General features: G+C 42.3%; 1 protein-coding gene across 8 annotated transcripts in view; it reads right to left on the bottom strand.

Annotated features, from left to right (window-relative positions):
* Positions 1-27,047, bottom strand: part of MARCHF6 (membrane associated ring-CH-type finger 6) — a 104,946-nt gene that overhangs the window by 9,075 nt on the left and 68,824 nt on the right. For all 8 annotated transcript variants that reach the window (XM_065584216.1, XM_065584214.1, XM_065584215.1 and 5 more), the window contains 5 exons: positions 17,186-17,387; positions 15,636-15,705; positions 11,277-11,458; positions 9,597-9,731; positions 2,272-2,361 (listed from right to left, as the gene is read on the bottom strand). In XM_065584216.1, coding sequence (XP_065440288.1) covers positions 2,272-2,361; positions 9,597-9,731; positions 11,277-11,458; positions 15,636-15,705; positions 17,186-17,387 — 679 coding nt within the window. The remainder of the gene's footprint in view (positions 1-2,271; positions 2,362-9,596; positions 9,732-11,276; positions 11,459-15,635; positions 15,706-17,185; positions 17,388-27,047) is intronic.

Below are 27,047 nucleotides of genomic sequence, written 5' to 3'. Positions count from 1 at the left end.
CCAACTCTCTAACAATTCCTTCCCCCCTAAAAAAATCTGCTCCATACTTCTCCCACACACAACAACCCTCCCCAAGTTCACTTCCAGGTTCCTTCCCAGCAATTACTTCCCTCTCCCTCAGCTCCTCCATTATCCCTGACTCCCCTTTTCACCCAAACCATTTTTACTTGGTGTAACCTACAGAGCAATGAAAACCAAGAAACAATCCTGCCCTCAAACACTGTACCATCACCCTGCTAGTGATCCCAAAACATAGAAGTGATATAGCTGAGCCTGAAATAAGAGTAAGAGAGACTTAAACAAAAGTACCCATGTCTCTAGAGTAAAATATTCTGACTGTCTGGCATTCATATAGGGCCCATATAGCATAAAGTGAAGCATTTACCTCACTTCACCAAATGAGACAATGTTTGGGACAATTACCAAAAACAATACCCTGTTTCAAATGAAAGCATGGTCATACAGAGATTTAGCAGAGACATATAGCTGTGGTATCTGGCACTACAAACTTCTTAAAACACCATTTTATTTTGAGAAGTGACTATGTAAAAATGGCATTTTCTTGTACAACAGTTACTCTCTCTAAGCATATAGCTGCTTAACTTTACTAAAATAAATGTTTACTGCTTTGTATTCCTTGTTAACACTGAAAAGCCAGCAGCTATGGAAGAAAGTAAGATTCTATTCCACCATTAATAAAACAGATTATTTTACCTTAGATTATTTTTTTGGACATACAGGGTCTCTTTACTATGTGTTTCTACAGTATCCAGTTCAATGAAGTCCCAAATCCTGATTATAACAGGAAGTCATTACTGCACTGAACTGCTGTAAAATTACTACTGCTCATGATTTGTGAACCAGAAGTAATACAGGCTGACCCTCTGTTTCCAGGGTGAGTTGACAAGGTTGGTATTTAGAAAGACCATCTATTTACTTATAAATTGAACAGATGTGATCTAGGATTATTAAAATAAACATAGACCCTCACAGGTATTATTTTTAAACAGATTATCACAGAATCATTAGGGTTGGAAGAGACCTCAAGAGGTCATCTAGTCCAACCCCCTGCTCAAAGCAGGACCAATCCTAACTAAATCATCCCAGCCAGGGTTTTGTCAAGCCGGGCCTTAAAAACCTCTAAGGATGGAGATTCCACCACCTCCCCAGGTAACCCATACCAGTGCTTCACCACCCTCCTAGTGAAATAGTTTTTCCTAACATCCAACCTAGACCTCCCCCACTGCAACTTGAGACCATTGCTCCTTGTTCTGTCATCTGCCACCACTGAGAACAGCTGAGCTCCATCCTCTTTGGAATCCTCTTCAGGCAGTTTAAGGCTGCTATCAAATCCCCCCTCACTCTTCTCTTCTGCAGATTAAATAAGCCCAGTTCCCTCAGCCTCTCCTCAAAATCACGTGCCCCAGCCCCCTAATCATTTTCGTTGTCCTTTGCTGGACTCTCCAATTTGTCCACATCCTTTCTGAAGCTGAAAACTGAACGCAATACTCCAGATATGGCCTACAACTACACTTTAAAGGCTGGACCTCATATTAGGTAGCTTATACCAATGGGCACAGCACGGCAGGCAATTTGCATGTACGTACAAAGCCATGTACTCCTGAGTTCAACTTCACAGACCAACTACGCAAATAAAGTAGATTTAGTAGATTACAGACTTAAAGTCATAAACAAGAACCTTTAGCAAGAAGTCTCCATGTACAGTGTGTGCACAGCTGGCAGACAATTAGTTAAGACTGAATGAATGACTTTAATTGTGTATTTCCATACATTATAATTTCCAAAGTTAACCTTAACTTTAAATTTCCTAGCTAATATAAAAAAAAAAATCAAAACTTTTCAAAAAGACTACACTATTCTCAAAGATTTTTTCCACATAGCTAATTTTTATTTACAACATGGAATCCCAGTTAACAAAATTTTGTGCCCGATAATATCTAAATCAGAAGACAGATAATCAAGGACCAGGTGTTTAAAAAAAGTTATGATTAATGAGAAAAATCAGCACCAAGAAATAAGACTGTTAAGAAATATTTGGAGGAAAAACATTGCAGGACATAACCAGGTATTTAGAGAAAGAAAAGTTGCTAAATAATGTTAACTCAAATGGAGTGGGGGATGGACATACATGGCTTTTGAAATAGGAGTTACCAATCTTCGGTTCAGGTCCTTCCTTGTTTTTGTTCTTTTTTTATCCTTAACTTCTATTTTAATGTGCTCTAACAAAGAAAAAAAATGTTACTTTCTTACCTGTTCGATAACTGTTTTCAACCACCATTGTGGGCCCATCAGAGTTATGGCAGCAATTATTTTGGCATGCAGAACTCCAAGAGCCCAGTCCTAATTTTATAAAAGTGAACATAATAGTAAAAGTAAACTGTCAGTATTTTCTAAATGTATCTTGACCAGCCAAAGATTTACTACAGCAAATTTTTAATATCAAAATTACTTAAAACCATTAGAAAATTGCTTTTTTATTTACAAAGTGGAGTAGTTTAAAGATGGCATCTTTTGCAAACTCGTAAGAAAAAAAGGATGCTGCGATGCTTGAGTGCTTGTAAAAAGCTGAGATTTTTGTACAAAAGACATTTACAGAAGTCCCAGCTATTATTAAACCAATGACAAAAAATAATATAAACATTACACTCTTTCAGTGCACTCCTGAACTGGACAGGTAAGGTTGTTAAGATTTTTATTTATAATTTAGTTTTATTTTGGTTTTGCAAGACATCTACAGTAGAACCTCAGAATTATGAACTGACTGGTCAATCACACACCTCATTTGGAACTGGAAGTATGCAATCAGGCATCAGGAGAGAGAGATACAGAAAAAGAAAACTGTACAGTACTGTGTTAAACATAAACTAAAAAAATAAAGGGAAAGTTTAAAAAAAGATTTGACAAGGTAAGGAAACTGTTTCTGTGCTTGTTTCATTTAAATTAAGATGGTTTAAAGCAGCTTTTTCCTTCTGCATAGTAAAGTTTCAAAGCTGTACTAAGTCAATGCTCAGATGTAAACTTCAGAAAGAATCATAACGTTTAGTTCAAAGTTACAAAAATTTCAGAGTTATGAACGTCCATTACTGAGGTATTCATAACTCTGAGGTTCTATGGGATTTCTTGGAGAATGCAAGGCACAGAAATATGCAAGTACTGAAGCAATTCAGAGATTTTAAATATCTTGCCTGTTCATAAGGACAGACGTGATGCATGCCCAGGTGAGTGAGATAAATCAATACCCTTAATATGTAGATGACAAACCACCCAGCTGAAAAGTTGGTGTTTTATCTATGTTGCAGCCCTCAACTAGGGGAGTTCACAGTAAACAAACTATGGATTTTTAGGGGGATTTTAAGTGTAGGTTAGATTTTAGGCCTATTGATCCATGGAGTGTCTTTCCTTAAAGGTGGCCCGCAAACAAAAAACAATGGGGTTATTTGTTTGTTTATACACATAATAAAAGCAAAAAGGTTCTTTCAAAAACTTTTGACATTAGAAATTCAGTTCTTGTATACCTTATTTTATTTGAAATGCGCTATGGACAGCTACAGAACTGTTAGGATTGACTCATTACAGATTAGGAAGACCGGAACAGCCCCAGACAAGCGTCTCCTCTTGGCCCCTCAGCAAACTGCTACGGGGGATCTAACCACTGACTTCCCAGGTGTTTGTTCAGACTCTAGAGGATTAAGAGTCCAGGAACTGCCACTATCTTGAGGTCCACAGGTATATTTTTGGGGTACAACTCCTCCGTCGAGTACCTCATCCTGAGCGCTTAGACCACATGGCCCCCTGCCTTGCCCCTAGATCCAGTACTGATCCCTCATGCTTCACCCATAGCTTAAATACCCCCTCCTCCCGAGCTCCACACAAAGATGTCTTCTGATTTATCTCTTCAAGGGAGCATGTGGTAGGTGTAAACAGAGGCCAGAATTCTTCGGTCGACCTAGCTACTGCCTCTCAGGGAGGCGGATTACCTACTCTGATGGAAGAGATTCTCCTGTCAGCATAGGTAATGTCTACACTGAATCAGCTGTGCCACCATAGCATTAAGTGTACTTTGGATAAAATTTTAAACCACCAGAGCTCTCTTTAACAGCACGAGAAAGAAACAGATTTATACAAAAATAAACCTATGACTGAATGCACCCCTGTATTCACACCCTACACATTTATGTAATAATCTTTGTACAAAATATGCCTTGTGAGGTATCATCTGAAAACTAATAATGCGCTGGTCAATAATATCATGGTGAAATGTATGTAGCAACATTATATGTAAAGTTATGAATTCCCCCTCTATGATGTGGCACATGTTCAAACCCACACAACCCTGGGCAAGAGTGGTTAAACAGGTTTATCTTATACAATGGAATGTGTTTACCTCAATTTACATAAAAGTAGTAAACAGGGTTCTTGAGACAGCAAGAGTGAGACAAGGCAAATCTGTATTTCAGCATACTCAGGGGAGAAGAAAGAGCATGGGGCCACTTCCACGTGGCCTTCTTTAATGTTTGAATAAACTCTGCTTTGAGGAGTAATCCTCAGAAGAATCCACTTCAAAGGGGGACTGGACTACAAAAGTGAGGGGCAAAAACATCCCCCCTCCTTCTCTCACATGCCTAAGAATACAAAGGAACAGCCCTTTGGAGTTTGGGGACAGCTCCTGACTTTAGCACTGTTGTTGGGATCGTGTGGTAAGGATTATACCTTGATTCAAAGTCTAGTTTGTCAAGTTTTAGCTACTAGGAAGCGTCCCTGAATAGGGACGTGAGCCACATAGGCTGCTGACGAGGCCTGCGCTCTCGTCAAATAAGCCTTCACTATAGGAGGCGGGGGCACCCCTGCCAGGTTGTAACATGTGCGTATGCACGAGGTGATCCAGCGGGAGATCCGCTGGGTGGAAACCGGTCGCCCCCTCATGTGCTCGGCTGATGCAATAAACAGCTGGGGGGGGGGATTTCCTAAATGGCCTGGTTCTGTCTAGGCGAAGAGTCAGCCTGCGCGGGGGAGCCGCTAAGAGCTGCAGTAAGGTCCCGTACCAATGTTGACGGGCCCCGTCCGGGGCTTTAAGGATAATCCGTGCCCCGTCTGACTTCACCTTCTGTAGGACTCTGCCTATCAGGGGGAACGGCGGGAAGACGTAAAACAGGGGCCCCGACCATGGAATCAGGAAGGCATCCGATATCGCACCGTCGCCCTCTCCCGCCCTGGAGTAGAATCGTGGACACAAACGATTCTGGACGGTGGCGAACAGGTCCACCTGGGGAGTGCCCCACTCTAGGAAGAGCCACCTGGCCACCTCCCTGTGCAGGGACCACTCGTGCTGTTGGGAGAAAACCCTGCTCAGATGATCCGCGAGCACGTTGCGCTCGCCGGGCAGGTGAAAAGCTCTCAGGAGGATGTCGTGGACTATACAGAACTCCCACAGGAGCTGGGCTTCCTGGCACAAGGCCGCAGAACGCGTGCCCCCTTGCCTGTTGACATAATACATCGCTACATGTACCACAACCACCAGCTCCTCCCCAGCAATACACATAAGTCTATCTAGATGTCTCGAGAGATCCGCAACCTTCGCACCAGGCAGGCAAGTCACTATACGGTTCTCCCGGTCATAACAAACCCAGCTATCTATGTTTCTAACGATAGAATCTCCCATTACTAACACCTGCCTTTTCCTAATGACTGGAGTTCCCTCCCCCGGAGAGGTAACTTCAGTGCGAGAGGATACCCCAACATCATCTGGAAGGAGGGTCCCAACTATGGGAAAGTTTCCCTCTGCTCCCGTTGACTGCTCTCCTTCCCTGAGTCTTTCATCCTCCTTAAAAGTGGGCTGTCTGACCAGAGGTGGGACAAATCTACAGTGTCCTGGAAAGCCTCATCAACATACCTCTCTGCCTCCCTTAGCTCCTCCAGTTCTGCCACCCTGGCCTCCAAAGCCCATACCCGGTCTGTGAGGGCTACTTGCACCAAATGCACACATACGCCACCCGCCCACAAGGCAGGTAATCATACATGCTGCATTCAGCACAATAAACAGGATAGCCCCCACTGTGCTGCTGGGCTTCTGCCTGCATTCTCTCCTACAGCTACCTAGGTTAATGCTAGGCTTTTTGTTTAAATCAAGAAGTTTTGATTATAGCTTAGTTTAAAGGTTTTAAAGAATGGCAAGTGTACCTCGCCCCCTTCCTTTAGATGATGATGCACAGAAAAAAAATCTGCTTTAATTAATGATATAGAATATCATCGAATATTAGGGTTGGAAGGGACCTCAGGAGGTTATCTAGTCCAACCCCCTGCTCAAAGCAGGACCAATCCTCAGACAGATTTTTACCCCAGTTCCTTAAATGGCCCCCTCAAGGATTGAACTCACAACGCTGGGTTTAAGTAGGCCAATGCTTAAACCACTGAGCTATCCCTGTATGAATTCAAAGTGTTACCATTTGGGTTAGTTAATGCAGGAGTCACTTTTCAGAGGCTGGTCAACTGAATGTTAAATGCATTACAGGACCTTACAAGGGCCTATGTCAACAATATAGCAGTGTTTAGTAATACTTGGGCTGATCACAGCAAAACACGGTACAGCACCTAAGGTTGCAGGGCAAGCGGTGACACAACCACTCACTGGTCTGGATTGCACCCCGGAATGCAATAAAACCCTACCTGCATTTCTCTGCATTCTTTGGGCTAGGGTCAGGGTTGTCTGGGCTGTCCAGGGTCCTTCTATCACAGTGCATAGCTTAAGTTCTGAAACATGGAGCCTTCTCTGTCTGCTTGGCTACTCTAACCTTGGCTGCCCAAACGTCTTATCTCTCTCACTGAGACCCCCAGCTATTTATAACCTCGTGCTCTGTCATCTCTGTCTTGGCTTGGGAATTTCCATTCTCTCAACCTGCTGTTGAGGGGAATGGAAAGAACTGGTTGCCCTAAGATGTAGTTACTTTTTTGTAAGGCATATTCATGTACTGACAGTTCTTAATGATTAGCTATTGTCCCTGGTCTGGGACAGGGAGGTACATGCTTAAAGGCTTGTAAGCAATGAGAGAGGGATTCATGACACAGCAATTTTCAAAATAACTTTGGAACCAGAATTCCTAAGTACAGTGAAATCCCGCTATAACGCGATGTTTGGGGTCCAAAAAATTCCACTGTGATAAATGTGGGGTCGCGGTATAGCGGGGTTTCAAGCCGGTCAGTTTAAGTCAGTGGTCCCCAACGCAGTGCATTGATGTGCGCCGCTTAGTGCCCAGCAGGGGAGAGAAGCCGCGGCCCCGCGCCTACCAGGGACAGAGAACTATGAGGCTGCGGGCGCCGGTGCTCTCTGTCCCCGGCAGGCGCGGGGCCGCGGCTTCTCTCCAAGCCAGAGAGAAGCCACGGCCCCGTGCCTGCCAGGGGCAGTGAGCACCGGCGCCCGCAGCCTCGGAGTTCTCTGTCCCAGGCAGGCACGGGGCCGCGGCTTCTCTCCCCTGCTGGGCACTAGGCGGGGGCACATCAATGTCCCGGCGGGCGCCATGGCGTTGGGAACCACTGGTATTAGGCCTTAAAGGGGAGCCAATTTATGATTGCGTTATATGCGATTTCGCGTTATGGTGGGGCGTGTTATTGTGAGGTTTGACTGTAATACATACGCTCCTCAAATCACCACAAAGACATCACAGATCATAAAATGGCAAACTTGTATTCAGATTGTTTAAAACAGTTTTTGTTAATACCTATTTACCTATAATACCTAGAGCTGGTCAAAGAATGAAAGCCTATTTTCATAAACATTTCAAAATTGTTTTCATTTTAAGAAGTGTTATCAGTTTTTCATCCCGCCCCCCAGACTCCAATAAAAACATACCCCAAAATGGTTATCAAACTTTTTTGTTTTACAAAAAAACAGTTTTTGGTAAATGAAAAATGTCAATAACTCTCAAAAGAGTTTTCAGTAATTTTTAAAAAAACACATAGAAAAGAGGCACTTTTTTGCAAGGAAAATTTGACAACGTTGATACTTTTTACAACAAAAATCTAAGTTTTATAAAAAAGGTCGTCATTGACAAAAAAACTATTTCAGGAAATTTGAAGCACTGTGTAGTACAGCTAAAAGAAAGATTAAGAGCTTAAGAATCAACTTCTGCTGCAATCTTAACTATGGAGTCACTGTATGGCGCATCCATAATCCAATCTTTTCAGGATGCTTTGTTAACAAGATTAATGAAAGATTTTATTTAATTTAATTCCAGACTTCTGAGTGTTTCCCTAGTTCATATTTGTTTGGAACGGAGACAGAGTTTCTGGATAATCTTTTTAGTTAGAAATTCTTTGTTCTTGTTATTCCCACTGTTATGTAATGATAGTTTTATGAATAATCATGATCAGACTTGTATAACTGTTATTAGTAACAACAATGTATATTATAAAGACATAACTCCAAAGTGGTGGACAAATACAAAGAAGTTATGTGAGATTCAATATGTAAATTAAGTTCTCTCTTTCAAGTTGAGTCTGTTTTATACACCTAGTTATTGTAAATAAATAAAAACTTGTTTGCATAGAAGTTAGAGATTCACCATCTCAGAATACTTTTTCTTCCTTGGTAGATGCAGCTTTTACATGCTATCTTATAATGTGATTAAAAAAAACTTATTCAAAGTTTAGTTTGGGATGAAACAAACACCTAGTTGTCACTTACAGCCCACAGTAACTCCACTTACTGTATCAACCCCTTAAAGGATCTTTGCCCTCTTTTCCTAGTCCATCTTAAAATTGCTAATCGAATCCAATTAGCAAGGAAATTCAGAGTTAACGTGGATAATCTGGGACAACAGTTCCTCCTTATGTGTCTTTACACAGGTAGGAGGCGAATGACCATTACTATTTTCAAGTACCTAGGCCAGGGGAATGGGCAACCGTAAGTTAGCATAAGGCCACAAAAATCCACTAAAATCTTTTGGTGGGCCATTTTTTCTTAATGACTACTTATTGTGTAACTCAGAAATGTTGCTACAATACAGCGTGTTACTATACAATTCACCATGTATTAACAGTGTAAAACAGAAGTGTTCTTAAATATAAAAGCCCTTTACAGCATAATCTTTAAATAAAAAAGTTTAAACATAAGTCTTTCACTAATCCCTTTTCCAGTGTGCAGAAGAGCAGGGGATTAATACATGAAAACATCAAAAAATAAACAATATCAAGGTTTTTTCTCTGCCTTTCCCAGTCTTGCCTCCTCTCTGCTCCCTCATGGACACAGGCTCTCCCACGAGGGTTGTACTTAAGTTATAGATGTCAAAGATGGGAGGTAAAACAGATCTTGTGAAAATCTGAACCTGTGATCCCAAAGAGTCAAGCAACCTCCTTCTAGTTTAACAGTGCTAGGAACCCTCAACCTACTAGTTGCCCTTTTTTTTTTTTTTAAACACTACACTTGCACAGAAACTGAAAAATGCTTTAATACTTAATCAAATAGGAAACCATACCTCATACTGTATTTATAAAAGCCTTTAGAGAACCTCATATTCCAGTAAAAGCAAGGTAGTGTTGAAAAGCCTGAATTAAATTAAAAACAAAACCAGCAATTAACTGACCTGCCATGGGTAGAATAGAGGTGTCTGATCCAAAGGAACTCTCAAAGGAGCAACAATTACCAGTTCAAACAGAAGACCAAGCAGAAGTGGAACCACACCAGCTAGTAGCACAGCTACTATCAGTGTCTTCATTATCTAAAACACAAAAAGTCTGATTCATAAATGATGCCAGACAGCTAGTTCTGGTCAAAGCTGCAACTCTCAATTTCTCGAAGTTTAAAGTCTTTGCATGTTTACGCTTAAAAGAGAAAAACAAAAAGGCAGAAAAAATTGATATTGAATTAGTATATATGCAAAATTAAGTTCTGTTAACTGTAAATTACAATACACACCTGTAGTTACAAAATCTGTATTTTTAATCCTTTTTAGCCCAAAAAAGTAATTAACAGGATCCTCAACGATGTCCTCCTTTTTTTTAAACCACATACTCATATTTGACTGTCACAGGTATGTAAAGTACCCAATGACCAGTACTTAATCAGGAAGGATTCTTCCAATGTTTCCCCTCCCACACACAGTTATGATCAAGATGTGAGTTTTTTGTTATTTACATGTTATGCAGTATTTGTTAAATTGATTAACAGATTCAACGTAATTCTGTCCTTGATTTTTTTGAGAATATAATAAAAGCAAAAGCATCCTGATCTAATTAACATTGTCAGCGCAGGGGTGCAGAGGACAGACCCGAGGATATAATTTAGTATTGATATTGGCAATTTCCTTTGGCAAACTAAAGAAACTACAAATGAAGTAAAGAATGTGCTAATCAGGGAGACAGTCACGGCATGAAACATCTATTAAAGCTGCTGTTGTCTGTAAATATCCAGTAAGATGCAACCTTGAGTGGATCTTTCACAGGTTACTCCATTCCCCATGCATCTCTAAAATGTATCCATAAAGGGAAAAAATGTGTTACCATTCCAGAATTATAGCAAGGTTGAGTATGGAAATTTTATAACTAAAACCAACTGAGACAGGTGAGGGCTTGCCTTGATCATGATGAAAACTTCCCTCAGTGTTATAAAGTCACTGCTAGTGTAAGAACCATTATGAAAATTCTGTCTCATCATAACTGGAGAGGAAGTTTATTTTTTTAATGTATTCATCTGAACACCACCACAAATTTGGTGATCTGAAAGAATTTTCTGAAAATGTGCACCGTGCAGGTACACAACATATGCCTGTACAAAACAAATGGTTTCCCATAACTGACAATCAACTCCAGTCTTATTTTTGCCACTTCACTAATAACGTTCAGTCTCTAAACAGGTGAACACTTCACAATTTTCATCTGTTACTATATACAGAATAGAAGTAAACAACTGTAAACAAATATTTCTTGAGATCACGTGACACAGGTTTTCACTGGATAGTATCCTATATTACGTTCACATTTAAATGAAATATGGTAGTTAAATAGTTAGTACTGTGGCACTCAAAGGACTGATTCGTTAACATTCTGTTGGAATACTGATTCCAACAGAACAGTGATTACTGTTCAGAAGTCCAAACACAGATTGAGTAGATTTAGGGGAAGGGCGCTGGGGAGCAAAAAAGAAAACACAGTACAAGGTGAGTTTGAGAGTAGGAGGAAGCAAGTATAAATCTCATTAACACCTAAAAAAAGCAGAATACGCTGTTTGATAATATAGCAAAAGCTTTCTTCTATCAAGAACTTACCATGAGGGACCACTCTTTAACCTTCTGAAAAATCACTCTGCGACCTTGCGGCATCCATGCGACTAGAACGGTCACCGCCCGAATGGTTAACCAGCAGACATAAAGACCACAAGCAGCTGTGTACAGTTCATGGATTTTGGCTGTTCCCGTCCAAAATGACATTAACCAACGGCCAGCAAATACTGGAAATGTAGAGATTGATAAATATCTTAAGTAGCAGGATTATTTTACCTATTAGTGAAGGATGGCAATTTATATAGTAAATCTGCCTCAGTCTTAAACCCAATGTAAAATATGAGTTTTCAAAATCTTGTGCTGCACAAATATTGCAAATTTCAACTGATTTGTTATCTCACATCCTAGACAAAAATAAAACATCCAGTTAGATTCATGAATTTTAATTTCAAGGATAAATTTAAAAACAAAGCTGAAATAGTAATGGTTCAATCTCAAAATTTATGGCATTCAATTCAATTTGTGGCATTCGATTTAGCACAAAAAAGTGTCTAGAGTGCAACAAAAATGTTTAGATACATTCTAACAGAAAGCTTGAAACTGGCTCATTTTCCATTAATACTACAATCTCTCTACAGAAGTACTTTTAGTACCATGATGGTGGGGACCATAAGAGCACCCCAAGTATTTAAAAATAGAAACAATAACTGTCTTTCTTCTGTCCCAGGCTATAGGAGAAATTGCTCCATTGTCTTATTTATAGATTTGTGACTTGCAGTTATTTATAGATTTGCTTGCTTGCTTATGTTTAGGAGAGGCTGGGTGTGCTGTGTGTCTGTGTGAAGTTACTGAGAAAAAATTAAGTTAAAGAAAGGAGTAGTTTGAAAGAAGTCCAGGTCCATGGTCATTATCTCACTCATCTCTCACAGGTAGCAAGTTACATAATTTAGATACATCTCCTGTGAAAAATACCATCTCCAAAAACTTACTACCTCCCCAACTTGTTGACAATTTCAATGTTCTTGGGGGGAACAGTTATTGTAGGAGGACATGGTTGCAAAAAGGCGCTCTCTCATGTAGCTAAGGAACCATCTCATGGAAGGCATAAAATATCAAGAGAGAGACCAGGAACTGGACTATTTAATTGAGAGTAAAGGCAGAGAGAATAGTGTCAGAAGGGATGTTCACAGCAAATTCTATTGCTAAGCAGACTAGCTGCTGCATTTTGTACCAGCTGGTGCTTTCTTGGTTTCATTCCTAATTATCAGATGCAGCAATCAAGACTGCAAGTCACAAATGCATGGATCAGGCTTGCCCTGTCTGCAACTGCTAGGATGGGGTGCAATCTCCACTTAGTGGGTCAGCAACCAGTTAAAGGTTACAGTTGGATTTGTTTGCCACCCTGCCTATTTGGGCATCTAACAGCACTAAAAAGAGTTCAAAGGGTTTGCCTTCACTAGATAATTAGTCCATGTTAAAAGTTGTGTTAACTAATATGATGTGTAATGTGATTTTGTAGTTAATATAGACAAGAACAAGTTGTGTTTAACATGTCATCTTGTCATGGTTAAAAATGTGGTTTCAGTAGGATTTACCCACGATCATATGATGTAATATTACGCACTATTTGTTCCTGTCTACACAGAATGCAAAATCATGTTTAACATGTTAAGTTTACACAACTCCTCAAGGTCATATTCTAAGATACCTAATTGTTCAGTGAAGGCAAACCTTAAAAAGGATCTCAAGGCTGTATGCAGACTGACAATTTAAAGGCAAAGTGCATCACTTTGTGCATAACAGAACTTTATAGTATGGTAGTGTGCCAATGGAGATCACAGCTCAAATGCGCTAGGCACTACACAAATAAGTATCAAGATACAGTGCCAACCTGATCTGCATACTTTGTTTTTTAAATATCATGTACATTTATGACAATATGTTGTTTTAGCTACAATATACCATACACTATCATTTATCATTTCATTTTGCTTTAGTTTAGGTTACTATAACTAATCAAGAGTTTCAGGGGAGATAAGTAATGAAATGGGTTGGTGCACCAGCCTTTTACCACTAAGCAAAATTAAAATTCTACACTGGATCACCAGTGAACCGTTTCTGTCCCCATTCTTTCTTACACCCTTTCCCTCACAGCAGTCATCTTACAATTATTATTCTCTGAGAACTATGCTACATCAATTATTTATGGTTTCCATGAGCCAGGCCAGATATCTTGTTTACAAAGCTGCATAGTGACGTTTGCACACACGCAACCCACATGATGCCTTGCTGAAATGATCCCCCCTTTCTGCATAAGCCCTAAAATTTATCAACAAGAGTTTCCAACACTACCACACAAATAAGGAAGACTCATCCCCCACCCTTTAAAAATAATAGTTTACTAGCTTTCAGTACAATAAAATTATAATGTAATAATCTGCATATAATATCAAAGCATCACAAAAGGACACAACTCAAGATCATTCATAAGCTTAATTTAATCACTAAGTGTACTGGTTTATTGGTCACTAATAAGAATACCACCACGACTTCTGTAGCCACAGTAGCCAGAGGTTAGAATTCCCTAGCTGACGGTTTAAACAACTTCACTTATCTCACTTAAAGTACAATTAATTACAAAGTGCTCCAATAAACACTGATAGCATTCACCCCCAAAGGCCTCAAAAACCAAAAGTTAATCTAATAAAAACCAGAAAAACACTAGAAATGAGTACTTGTATCTAAGGGCTTGTTTACACAAAGCAATAATGTGAACGGCGGGGGTATGATTTCTAAAGTGCACTAACATGCATGCATCCATGCAGACCCAAGAAGTTCCCTAGTGCATTTTAACATGTACTGTTTCAAATAGCACAGTAGGGAAGATTAAAAAGTGATTACTATAGAAGATATATTATTCATTACAATATATCACAAATAAAAAACCCCTGATTTTTGGACATTATATAAAACTTGAATTCTAGACATAAGCCCTGAAAAAATGAAATTAATAAACCACAAAAAACAGAATCTCTATTGTTATGTCAAACAATTTCAGAAGTATGCAATGACGATACACAGTTTATAAAAATTTGATTAATACTCTGTCCATGAAAACAGAGTCAATGCGTATCAGTACTGCAACCTCTAATATACAAATCATGTGCAATATGAAGTCTCATTCACTCCTTCAACACTTATCAGACGGATGCTAGTCTCAATCAAATCCAATCTTGACCTCAAAGTCATGAAGATGATCTTGGTGCATGACAAATGTGGCAGTTTCATGAAACATGTTTGGGAGACTTTACTGAATTACTTTTAAGTATCACTGAGGTACACAGTATTAAATGATTGGTGTATGTATTCCTGTGAGCTGGGATTATAAGTAACTTCTCTACGGGGAGATACGACAGATGAGAGACCTGGGGGTTCAGAGGACTATCGTGAACAATGTGCCAGATAAGCATGGACTTTTTGGAACAAAAAGTACTAAGTGGGTTTCCTGGGGAATATATAAGGGAAGAAGATGAATGAAAATTCCCCTCCCTCAGTTATGCAAAAACCCAGACTTTTGAAGTTACACCTTGAAGAGTGAACCATTGTCTTCTGATCACCTGTTACGTGAGGCCAAGATCAAAGGCCCAAGTTGTATAAAGGAAAGACTGAACTACTCATGATTGTTCGGGTTCTGAATCTGAGAGCGTTATAAATTTATAACCACAAGAAAAACTCAGCTGTGGGTTTTGAAGCACTGACACCTACCAGAGTCAGAGGTTGGAGCTGAGGTGACCTCTGGTAAGCTTTTTAGTATATATGAGGGTTTTTTTATTATTTTAATGTTTTCTGTAATGCTTTCACCTTAAGAATAAACATGCTTGCTTAGAAAGAGCGTGTGGTAACTTGTAATCGTAGCAATTACATTGTTCATAGCCTCTGGAGAGAAAAGAAAGCACAGACCCTAGCCTTTTAGACCGTCTGGCTTGCCAGAGATATCACACTGTATGCTAGGCAGGGAACTGTGCACCTGGAAAGCCCCTGGTCAGGAGGGAGACACACACAGGTCTTTGCCCAACAGGGGTAAAAACTGAAGAGCTGGGAGCCTAAAGTGGGTTCCCTCTGGGGACCATGGAGGGGGAATAGAGGTGCAGTTGCTCTGAACTGTGACAATAAGATGCTATAATGGACATCAGTCTCCCTTCCACTGTATTGACATTTGGAAAAAGATACTGTTTTTCCTTTATGAATCTGTCATTTTGAATTTAGAATATTAAGCTTTCAAAAAGGTTAAAAAACATGTTCCCAACATTTTTCTGTGATTGCACAGTTTTAATTTTAAACCAACTATTGCCATGTATGTATGGGGGTGTTTGTTTTAACACAGTATCGTAGCATAAAACATACCTGGTAATGTAAGGCAGATAAGACTGGCAATCAGTAATGTTATACACATGAAAACAATCAACAGAAATATCTGAAAGACAAAATACAAAGGAAGACAGTTAACAGAAAAACTGAAAGTTGCTTAACTAATTGTTAGCAAAACATTAAAGAATCAAGATATGCATCCATTTAGAAATCAGTAGCCTAGATAGTAAATGCAACACACAAAATTTCTGTTCCAGTTATTTTAGTTCAGATAGGAGAGCAGACTGTCAAACTTGCTGACTCATTATTCAGCTCCTCAATTATTCACAGGATTCTGTTGTTCCCTCAGACTCAGATATTTGAGTGTTTCCAGCTCCATTTGCTATACAACCCTGATTTATTCACCAACCAACCTGTATAAAAATGAGCAGCAGTACTATGGAAAAAACAGTATTTAATTATGTCATCAAAATATTGTAGTGCTAATACACAAGGCAGCATAGCTCAAGATTCACAGGCAATCTTCAGAATTTCTCATCTTTTGACCCTTTCATTTTGATACTCTAATATTCTATGCCTTGGTTTGGGCATTTCGATATATTTCTTGTTTTTAAAACAAAAATAAACAAAGTTCCATCAGCTACAACTACTTGGGGGCAGGAGGAGAATACCATCTTACACAGTATTCTGGGAGGCAACGACTCCTGTGTCTCCTTTGAAATGCATGTGTGTCACAGTTCCAGGGTTAATTGCATCTCTGCTTCCTCTGTGGTCTGCTCCAGGACACCCCTTTAGGTCACTCCTGCGAAACTCAGAAGCCCCCCACAAGCTTATCTTTAGCTCTGCAGGAGAAAATCTCTGTTCCATACTATGGACCTGATAAGTTCTGGTACACTTGGCACCACTAAATGAAGCTGGCACAGTTTCAGCCCCCTCTAGTGACAGCTCTGAACAGTTTAGACTCCTTTGATGGTTTACTCCCAGGGACATACATGACTTTTGCTTAAACTGAAGTGGAGACACCACTTTTACAATTCCTTGGAACTAGTAGAGGTCCTTTTGATTATCTATTTGCCTTCATTAAAATATATATATATATATATATATATATATATGTATATATATATATTTATATATATTTATCTCTCTCTCTCACACACACTTCTTCCTATCTCTATAATTTTTTTAAAAACACTAGATAAACAAAGCTGAGCATTCATATCTCATCGTGGATCACAATGTGTATGGGATCTATAGTAACTGGATGCAAGAGGGCTGGTTATATATGTTTCAAACTGAAAAAATGATATTAAAGTCAGCTACATGAGTATAAACTAGGAAGACATTTGCTAACAAAATACACAGTGTCCAAGATACTAAGTAAAGTGTGGGGCCTTAATTATTTAGCTTCCAAAAATGATGCTACCATCAAATCTTCCTTAAAAGATACCCTATGTTTTTTTCTTTGTTTATATTACTGTAGTTCCTAGGAATCCTAGTGATGGACCAGGACACCACTGTATTCTATGTTTGTACAGCACCTAGCAAAAAGATGGTCCTCTTTTTAAAGTGTTCGATCTACCTACCCTGAGTGGGAATTTTAAAGGCCTACGGTAAGGCTGGAAACCCACAGGTCCTCCTTGCTGAAGTATGGCTTGATGGGCTGCATGAAGACCTTCTCCCACAACTGGAATGGCATTATTATTGCGAGCATGCTGGTTATTAGGTTGCTGGTTTGCATTGTTCTCATTCTCTTCCTGGTCTCCAAGTAAGTAAGAATGGAGGTCCCTGTGGCAAAAAGCATGAAATGATTGTGTAACTTCCTCTGGATTTGTAACATGAATGAAACCTAGAGAAAGCACACCACACGGCTATATTCATCAGTGTTTGTTTAATGAACAAGGTAAAAGGACTGATCACTGGAATATCATGAAGCAACACATAAAAAGCAGCATTTGGCAGGTTTCATTCTTTTTCCTGTACGTGTTCTACCCATTGTTTTTTAAATGTAAGTTAGAACATACAAAGCTTGGAAGAAAAACAATTTGGGTACAGGTTAAAAAACAGTGGCAGCACAGCTACAATCTAAACACACTGAGTCATTCATCTTATTATTTAAAAACAATATTGGTTACAAAAATGTCATGAACAGAGGAGGAAAACTCTGTCAAAATCTCTGCTGGTGTAAACAGGTACAGCTCCACTGATGTAAGAGTTCTCACTGTTACTGCTATTATGTTGGCTGGAGATTAATCCAGCCATGTAAGGAACTAACAGGACAACAACATATCAACTCACATTGTGAAAAGTATCTTCAATGTAATAACTGGGGAAGAGTCAACATGGTTTTTGTATAGAGAAATCATGCCTCACCAATCTACTAGATTTGAGGGGGGTGTAACTGTGCCTCAGTGGGTCACAACTGAGGATGCCAAATTCAGGACAAACTGCTGAGAAATAGGCCAAACACAACCCGAAACTGGTGGCTATTCTTCCATAAGATATACCAAAACAACAACAAAAGTAAACTTCTGTTTCACCAAGATGGCTAACAAGAAGCCATAAAAGCAGTTTCCTTAGGCATTCCAGTTCTTATGTCACCACCAAAAGCACTGGATTTAGAGATGAGTGGTTCTCTACAATCAGTCTCATTAAATAAAAGGCTCTTCTGATCCCAAACGACCAGCCATTCACCCAAGTCAATATATAACTCAGATCTTACCCAAAAATCATCCTTTAGTATCTAAAATCTAAAGGTTTTTATAAATTTATAAAAAGAAAGAAAGGTCAGAGTTAAAATTGGTTAAAGGAATCAAATACATACAATAAATGCAAAGTTCTTGGTTCAGGTTTGCAGCAGTGATGGAATAAACTGCTGGCTTAAGTTAAGTCTCTGGCTGCTTCCCAATCATTGGAAGATCCTTAGTCCATTGGTTAAAATGCTTCCATTAGTATAAATTTATAATCCAGAGGCCTGAGCAAGAAAGAGGCTGGAGCAGGATAGAGGCAAAATGGAGGCGTTTCCAGGGCCTTTTATATCTTCTGCCATGTGGAGGGAATCCCATTGTTCTTACTGTGGAAAAGTACAGTAACAAGATGGTGGTTGGAGTCACATGGACAAGTCACATATCCATGCATTTCGCCTAGTCATTGCAGGAAGTCATTACCTATACTCCAGAGAGTACATTTGCAGGACAGTCCATTCAGTGTAGATGGGCGTGTTCTATTGTCAGTTAAGTGTTTCTTGATGAGCCACTTAATTTGAATAGTCTCTCCAAGATGTCCTGGCTAACTACCTTGTGGGCATTACCCCAGGAGCAAACATTTGAAATCCAGGTATAGAGCCAATATTTATAACTTCAAATACAAAAATGATATATGCATACATATAGCATAATCATATTCAGCAAATCATAACCTTTCCATAGACATCTCACATGCCACATTTTGTACAAGATATCTTGCAAGTATATAACAGTGGTTGCAACAATGATCTATATGGTCATATTTTAATTAAATAACGTCACAGGGGGTTAATAAACATCTGGACAAGGGGGATCCAGTGGATATAGCGTACTTAGATTTTCAGAAAGACTTTGACAAGGTCCCTCACCAAAGGCTCTTACGCAAAGTAAGCAGTCATGGGGATAAGAGGAAAGGTTCTCTCATGGATTGGTAACTGGTTAAAAGATAGGAAACAAAGGGTAGGAATAAATGATCAGTTTTCAGAATGGAGAGAGATGAATAGTGGTGTCCCCCAGGGGTCTGTACTGGGACCAGTACTGTTCAACTTATTCATAAATGATCTGGGAAAAGGGGTGAACAGTGAGGTGGCAAAATTTGCAGATGATACAAAACTTCTCAAGTTTAAGTCCCGGGCAGACTGCAAAGAGCTACAAAAGGATCTCTCAAAACTGGGGGACTGGGCAACAAAATGGCAGATAAAATTCAATGTTGATAAATGCAAAGTAATGCACATTGGAAAACATAATCCCAACTTTACATATAAAATGATGGGATCTAAATTAGCTGTTACCACTCAAGAAAGAGATCTTGGAGTCATTGTGGATTGTTCTCTGAAAACATCCACTCAATGTGCAGAGGCAGTCAAAAAAGCAAACAGAATGTTGAGAGAACAGGAGTACTGGTGGCACCTTAGAGACTAATATTTATTTGAGCGTAAGCTTTCGTGGGCTACAGCCCACTTCAACAGATGTAAGAAGATATATATATATACATTCAGAGAACATGAAAAGGTGGAAGTTGCTATATCAACTCTAAGAGGCTAATTAATTAAGATGAGCTATTATCAGCAAGAGGAAAAAAAACTTTTGTAGTGTCAAGATGGCCCATTTCAGACAGTTGACAAAAAGGTGTGAGAATGTTGAGAATCATTAAGAAAGGGATATATAATAAGACAGAAAATATCATATTGCCCCTATATAAATCTATGGTATGCCCACATCTTGAATACTGCATGCAGATGAGGTCGCTCCATCTCAAAAAATATATATTGGAATTGGAAAAGGTTCAGAAAAGGGCAGCAAAAATGATTAGGGGTATGGAATGACTTCTGTATGAGGAGAGATTAATAAAACTGGGACTTTTCAGCTTGAAAAAGAGACAACCAAGGGAGAATATGATAGTGGTCTATAAAATTATGACTGGTGTGAACAAAGTAAATAAGGAAGTGTTATTTACTCCTCCTTATAACACAAGAACTAGGGATCACCAAATTAAATTAATAGGCAGCAGGTTTAAAACAAGCAAAAAAAATGGTTACTTACCTTTTGTAACTGTTGTCCTTCGAGATGTGTTGCTCATATCTATTCCAGTTAGGTGTGTGCGCGCGCTGTGTGCACGGCTGTTGGAAACTTTTCCCTGGCAGCTACCCATCGGGCCAGCTGTGGCGTCGGTATGGCACTCTATATATGACCTTGCCAGCCCGACCCCCCTTCAATTCCTTCTTGCCAGATACTCTGAGAGGAGAAGGTGGTGGTAGGGAATGGAACAGATATGAGCAACACATCTTGAAAAACAACAGTTACAAAAGGTGAGTAACCGTTTTTTCTTCTTCAAGTGCTTGCTCATATAAATTCTAGTTAGGTGACTTCCAAGCCTTACCTCGGAGTTGGGGTCGGAGTCAAGGTATTGCTGACCGAAGTACTGCTCTGCCGAAGGCCGCATCATCCCTAGATTGGTGGACGATGGCGTAGTGTGACGTGAAAGTACGCACTGAAGACCACGTCGCAGCCCTGCAGATTTCCTAGAGAGGTACATGGGCCAGGAAGGCTGTCAATGAGGGCTGTGCCCTCGTGGAGTGAGCTGTGATGGCAGGCGGAGGAACCTTCGCTAAGTCATAACAAGCGCGGATACACACTGTGATCCAGGAGGAGATCTGCTGGGAAGAGACCGGCAAACCCTTCATCCGCTCTGCTATAGCAACGAACAACTGAGTTGTTTTTCGGAACGGCTTTGTGCGATCGATATAGAAGGCAAGCGCCATCCTAACATCTAGCAAGTGCAGCTGTTGTTCTTGAGGGCTGTTGTGCGGCTTTGGATAGAAGACTGGTAGGAAGATGTCCTGGATAATATGGAAGCGGGACATCACCTTGGGAAGGAAAGCTGGATGAGGTCTAAATTGTACCTTGTCCTTATGAAAGATAGTGTATGGAGGCTCAGAGGTGAGGGCCCGTAGTTCAGACACGTCGTGCTGAGGTGATAGCCAGCAGAAAAGCTACCTTCCAAGAGACGTAGAGGAGTGAACAAGAAGCTAAAGGCTCACTCATGAGGCGGGAGAGGACTAGGTTAAGGTCCCATGCCGGGATGGGGGGCTTCATCGGGGGATGTATCTTCTCCAGTCCGAACACCCAGAATCGCCTGGGTGAAAAGCCGAGATGGCCACGAGGTGGACCTTGAGAGAACCGAATGCCAGATGCCAGTCTTTCAGGTACAGAAGATAGTCCAGGATACAAGGAATGGGAGCTTGGAGTACCTGCCTTGGGGCGCACTAGCTGGAGAACCTCTTCCATTTCGCCCTGTATGTGGCCCTAGTAGACGGCTTGCGGCTCTCCAGAAGTACCTGCCTCACTGGATCCGAACAGGCAAGCTCTGGCTGGTTCAGCCATGGATTCTCCAGGCCATGAGGTAGAGAGACTGAAGGCCTGGGTGAAGGAGGCAACTGTTGTTCTGTGTAATGAGGTCAGTAGTGAGAGGTAGCCGTACCGGTGCCTGGACCGACAAGTCCATGAGGGTGGGGCACCAGCACTGGCGAGGCCAAGCTGGGGCCACCAAAATGATCTCCCCCTTGTCCCTGCGGACTTTGAGAAGCACCTTGTGGACAAACTGGAATGGCGGGAAGGTGTATAGCAGCTGACTGGGCCAAGGAATCATAAACGTATCTGCGACCGAGTCTGGGCCGTGATTCCTGAAGCAGCAAAAGGTTGGGCACTTCCTGTTGGCCCATGTGGCGAACAGGTCAATTTGGGGAACCCCCAACTGCGGAAGATGGCGTGGATGATGTCCGGGTGAATCGACCACTCGTGCGTGAGGAAACATCTGCTCAGACTGTCTGCCAGCACATTCTGAACACCCGTCCGGTATGAGGTCCGGAGAAGGATGGAGTGGGCTAGACAAAATTCCCACAGTAGGAGGGCTTCCTGATGGAGAGGAGACGAGTGGGCTCTGCCTTGCCTGTTTATATAAAACATGGTCGTGGTGTAGTCCGTCAATACCACTACACAGTGGCCCTGCACACGAGTCAGTAAAGCTTGGCAGGCCAGGCGGATTGCCCTGAGTTCTTTGATGTTGATATGTAGAGCCAGTTCCTCTACTTGGCCTGAGTTGTCAGGCTTCCGAGATGCGCTCCCCAGCCCGATGCGGACGGGTCTGTGACTAAAGTCAAGGTGGGTTCGGGTGGGTGAAAAGGACACGCAGGGATCCAGCCACTAGCGTAGGGAATCGAGGGATGGTCAGCACCATGTCCAGACTGTCGTGGCCCAGGCAATACACAGATGCGAGCCACGCTTGCAAGGGCCTGAGTCGTAACCTGGCATGTTGAACCACGTAAGTACAGGATGCCATATGGCCTAGCAGCTGAGACACTGCCTCGCCCTGGTGGTGGGGAAAAGCTGCAAAGGTTGCTGATTATCTGCAAGAGGGCCAGCTGACGCGTGTCTGGCAAGAACGCTCTCACTTGAGTTGCATCCAGAACGGCTCCAATGAACTCTACCCTTTGAGTTGGGGTGAACACTGATTTGTTGACATTGAGAAAGACACTTTCGAAAGATTAGGTATCATTCTGCACCTGCGATTCCATCTGCTGACAGGGGCGGCCCCGAAGGAGTTGATTAGCGATCCTGAGAGAGAGACCCCCTGTGGAATAAATTTACCTTCCAAACAAATCAAGCCGTTTAGCCTCTCTTGATTTGGGTGCGGGGCCTGCTGATCTTGCCTCTCTTTTTCATTCACTGCCTCCACCACAAGAGAGCATGGGGGAGGGTGGGTGAAGATATACTCATATACCTGAGTGGGAACAAAGTATTTATGTTCAGCCCCCTTGGCTATAGGAGGAATGGAGGCACGTGTTTACCAAATAGTTTTGGCGTTGGATTGAATAGTTTTTATATGGGTAAGGGCACGCTAGAGGGCCCCTCTGGTGCTAGGATATTATACCATAGGGTCCTCCTATTCGACCACTTCCTCCACCTGGAAGTTCATATTCAGGGCTACTCATCGGAGGAGTTCCTGCAGGGCTCTGTAATCCACGGGTGGTGGCCCGGACGTTGAAGTGCCTGCCACTCCCTTGTCAGGGGACGATGAGGAAGAAGCTACCAGCAGGATCGGTTCCGTGGTGGCCTCTTAATCCTTGGGGACAGGGTCCCCACGAGCATTGGACGTAGCCTCCACAGGCAGATGTGGGATTGGGTCCAGGTTTTGTGGAGGGTCCTGGGGCGGGCAGCTGAGAGTTGCCTCTGGAAGGCGAGATCCCGAACGGGAAGGTGGTGGGAAGCCAGGAGGGGCTCCTTGGGCCTGATGGTACGCCCAAGGGGTCCAGAATTGCCACTAAGGCTGCCATTGGGGCACCGAAGCGTCCTGCCTTAGGCTCACCGGTCCTGATCTGGGTGCCTCAGATGCCCACTATGCCCTGCCTGAGCAGAGGGAGGGTGATCTCGAGTGGGATAGCCGGGGGGGGGAGCGGTGCAAGACTGCACCGGAGGCATCCTCCTCTGATGGACCGAATGCATACCGTGAAGCATAGAGGGGCCTCAATGTCGATCGGTGCCGCGGTGCAGGGTGGTGCCGCTGCAGGGAGTGATGGCGGGATGTGGAGTGGTGCTGCAAAGTAGAGCGGTGTTACAATGTGGAGCTGTGCCGATGAGGGGAGCCATGCTGCAATCGAAGATGGTGCCGAAGCGGAGAGAGGTGCCGCGAAGTGAAGCGGTGAGCCAGTCTGTCGAGCGACACCTGGAAGGTGAGCAGCGTGCAGACTGAGGCCGGCACTGAGAACGGTGCCATGAGGTCACAGAGCGGGACCTTGACCTCAAGCGGGACCATTACCTATCCGCCAACGACCACTTCGAGTGGGAGCAGCTCCGAGGGTTGGGGCTGCGGGACCAGTGCCGCAAGTCGGACTGATGCCGCAAGTCGGACCAGTGCGGGGTGTAGGCGCGGCGCCGGGACTCAGAGCAGCGCCGAGATCCGGGTCAGGGGGCAGATGGGCCAAACATGGCAGGCTTGCCTCTGGACGGTGCCGTGCCTCGAGGGAGTGGCGGCTTATTCCTTGTAGAGGGAGACTTAGATGCCGTCATCTCCATGAGCCCCCTAGCAGCTTAGAAGTGGTCCGGGGTGGAAGGCATCATAACTTCCCCCACATGCAGCCGTGGTGAGTCCAGGAGAGCAGTTCTTCCTAGGGAGAGACAGGCCTGCGACGATTGTGCCTGGCCCGAGGCCCATTCCCTGCACCGTCCCTTTCCGGGGAGCAGTACCCATAGTAGGCTGCTGCGGGGACTTCTCCTTGGTCTGTTTCTTATGGGCAGCCAGTGAATGAGAGCGCTTCTGGGGCCCGGGGGACCGGCGGCTCCTGGGTTGGTGTGCCGAGTCCTTTCTCGGCACCGCAGACGGCACCGCAGGAGGTGTGCTCTGCACCCAGGCGCTTGGGGCTGGGTCCTGCTGCGGATGGAGGGCTGACTCCATAAGGAGTTGCTTTAGGCAAATGGGTAACTATATACAGTGATTGGCAGAAGAGCTAGGGATTATGCAACTTGAAAGTAAGAGACCACTGTTCCAACAACCATCACTGGCAGTAAGAAGGAACTGAAGGGGGGGGTCGAGCCGGCAGGGTCGTATGTAGAGCGCCATACCGGTGCCACTCCAGGGGACTCCACAGCCGGCCCGACGGGTAGCTGCTAGGGAAAAGTTTCCGACAGCCATGCACGCGGCGCGCGCACACACCTAACTGGAATTGATATGAGCATGCACTCGAAGAAGGAGGAAGTATTTTTTCAAACAATGCACAGTCTGTAGAACTCTTTGCCAGAGGATGTTGTGAAGGCCAAGACTATAACAGGGTTCAAAAAAGAACTAGATAAGTTCATAGAGGATAGGTCCATCAATGGCTATTAGCCCGGATGGGCAGGGATGGTGTCTCTAATCTCTGTTTGCCAGAAGCCTCTGTTTGCCAGGGTCACCTGGCATTAGCCACTGTCAGAAGACAGGATACTGGGCTAGATGGACCTTTGGTCTGACCCAGTATGGCTGTTCTTATGTTCTTAACCTTTGAACAGAAGTTTAGAATTTGTGGACAAAAGAAGTCACAGGTTCTAAAGTGTTTTCCCTATAGGTATACATTTTCTTTTATCCCTAATAAGTCTCAATTTTTTTAAAAAGCTACAAAACCCCTCAAAATTGTCCTTGCAGCAGTCTGAGAGCATCAGTGAACCTGCGTAGAGAGGGATGCCATCTTTGTTATGCAATGTCATTAACTGGTAGGACTTTATGGGGGTCTGCTAAAATCAAGTACCTATTACGTATGCTCAGAAGCAATTTTTCATTCCCCATCTCCAAATCTAGCAAGAACTCCTCCTTAAACGACTACTTACATAAAGCTCCAAATTTCAGACAACTCTGATAACCCCATAAGAATGTGGATTTAAAAATGGTAATTAAGTTTTTTTCACCATTGCTTAATTAAAAAGTGGCTGAAGGAATGTTTATTAGAGCCATCTCTACTGGTAACTGCAACAGTTGAAGATGTGTAATAGTTCCCATTGTTATCCGCCCAACTTGGTTCTCATCTCCACCACCCTCCGTCACCTACATTCCATTCGTATTCATCTTTGGGATGAGTTATCCATGTTTTGACTGTATCAGAAGGTGAATTTTTCTATTAAGTTGGAGCTAAAAATCTCATTTGTTTTTCAGGCATGAAAGGCTGAAAAGATTATTTCAACGAGGAAGAAAGTATCTCACTCTCCATCCCATTCTCAAGCCTCCATAAGAATAATTCAGTCAAGAAAAAACCTTCAAACTTGAAATATTATGTTCATGCCCCTTAATGAGCAGTACAGGCTTTGGGGAGTGCAAGTACACTTCGTTAAATCAAATTATGAAACAGTCAAAAACTACTAAAACAGAACAGTTCCTTGTAGTCAGTATGGATTCTTAGGTGCACGTGCATCATGTGTGTAAGCTCAGAATCTTTCAAATAGCAGAGTCCAGTGAGGCCACACACATGCCCTGAGCTTCCTTGAGCTTCTGTGCGAAGGCATAAAAAGGTGGAGTGGAAGCAATCCCCATTTAGTTCCCTTGCAATTCAAAGCCTATGAGTGACCGTTGAGGACTTGGAAAAGTGGGGATGAAGAGTAGGTCATGGGATCCACACTGACTATAACAATTCAAAGAACCACAATTACTGTAGAGTTAGTAACCATTCCTTCTTTGAGCATTAGTCACTCTAGGTGAATGGTAAGCAATATCAACTCAGGATGGTGTGAATAAGGAGTATCAGCTGCATCTTCATAACAAAGGGGGGAAGGATAGCTCAGTGGTTTGAGCATTGGCCTGCTAAACCCAGGGTTGTGAGCTCAATCCTTGAGGGGGCCATTTAGGGATCTGGGGCAAAAATCTGTCTGGGGATTGGTCCTGCTTTGAGGTCATCTAGTCCAACCCCCTGCTCACTGAGGTCCCTTCCAACCCTGATATTCTATGATTCTATGAAACAGCTTGGCTCTTGAAGCACCCAACTGTGGCCACAAATAGAAAAAAATCCTCTATTGTTCCCCACAGCTATGAATATAACATCATGCAACTCTAGGTTTGTGCAGAGTTTCTTCTCCCCTCATGTGGAATGAGGTCTTGGGAAGAATACAGGTTTGTTTAAATGGAACTTGGAAATCACCTTGGGAATTTGGCATGAGGTTTTAGTATCACTGTGTCTTTATGGAAACA

Source organism: Chrysemys picta, chromosome 2, assembly GCF_011386835.1.
Source record: "Chrysemys picta bellii isolate R12L10 chromosome 2, ASM1138683v2, whole genome shotgun sequence".
NCBI classification, from domain to species: Eukaryota; Metazoa; Chordata; order Testudines; family Emydidae; genus Chrysemys; species Chrysemys picta.
This window is presented reverse-complemented; position numbering and strand designations above follow the sequence as displayed.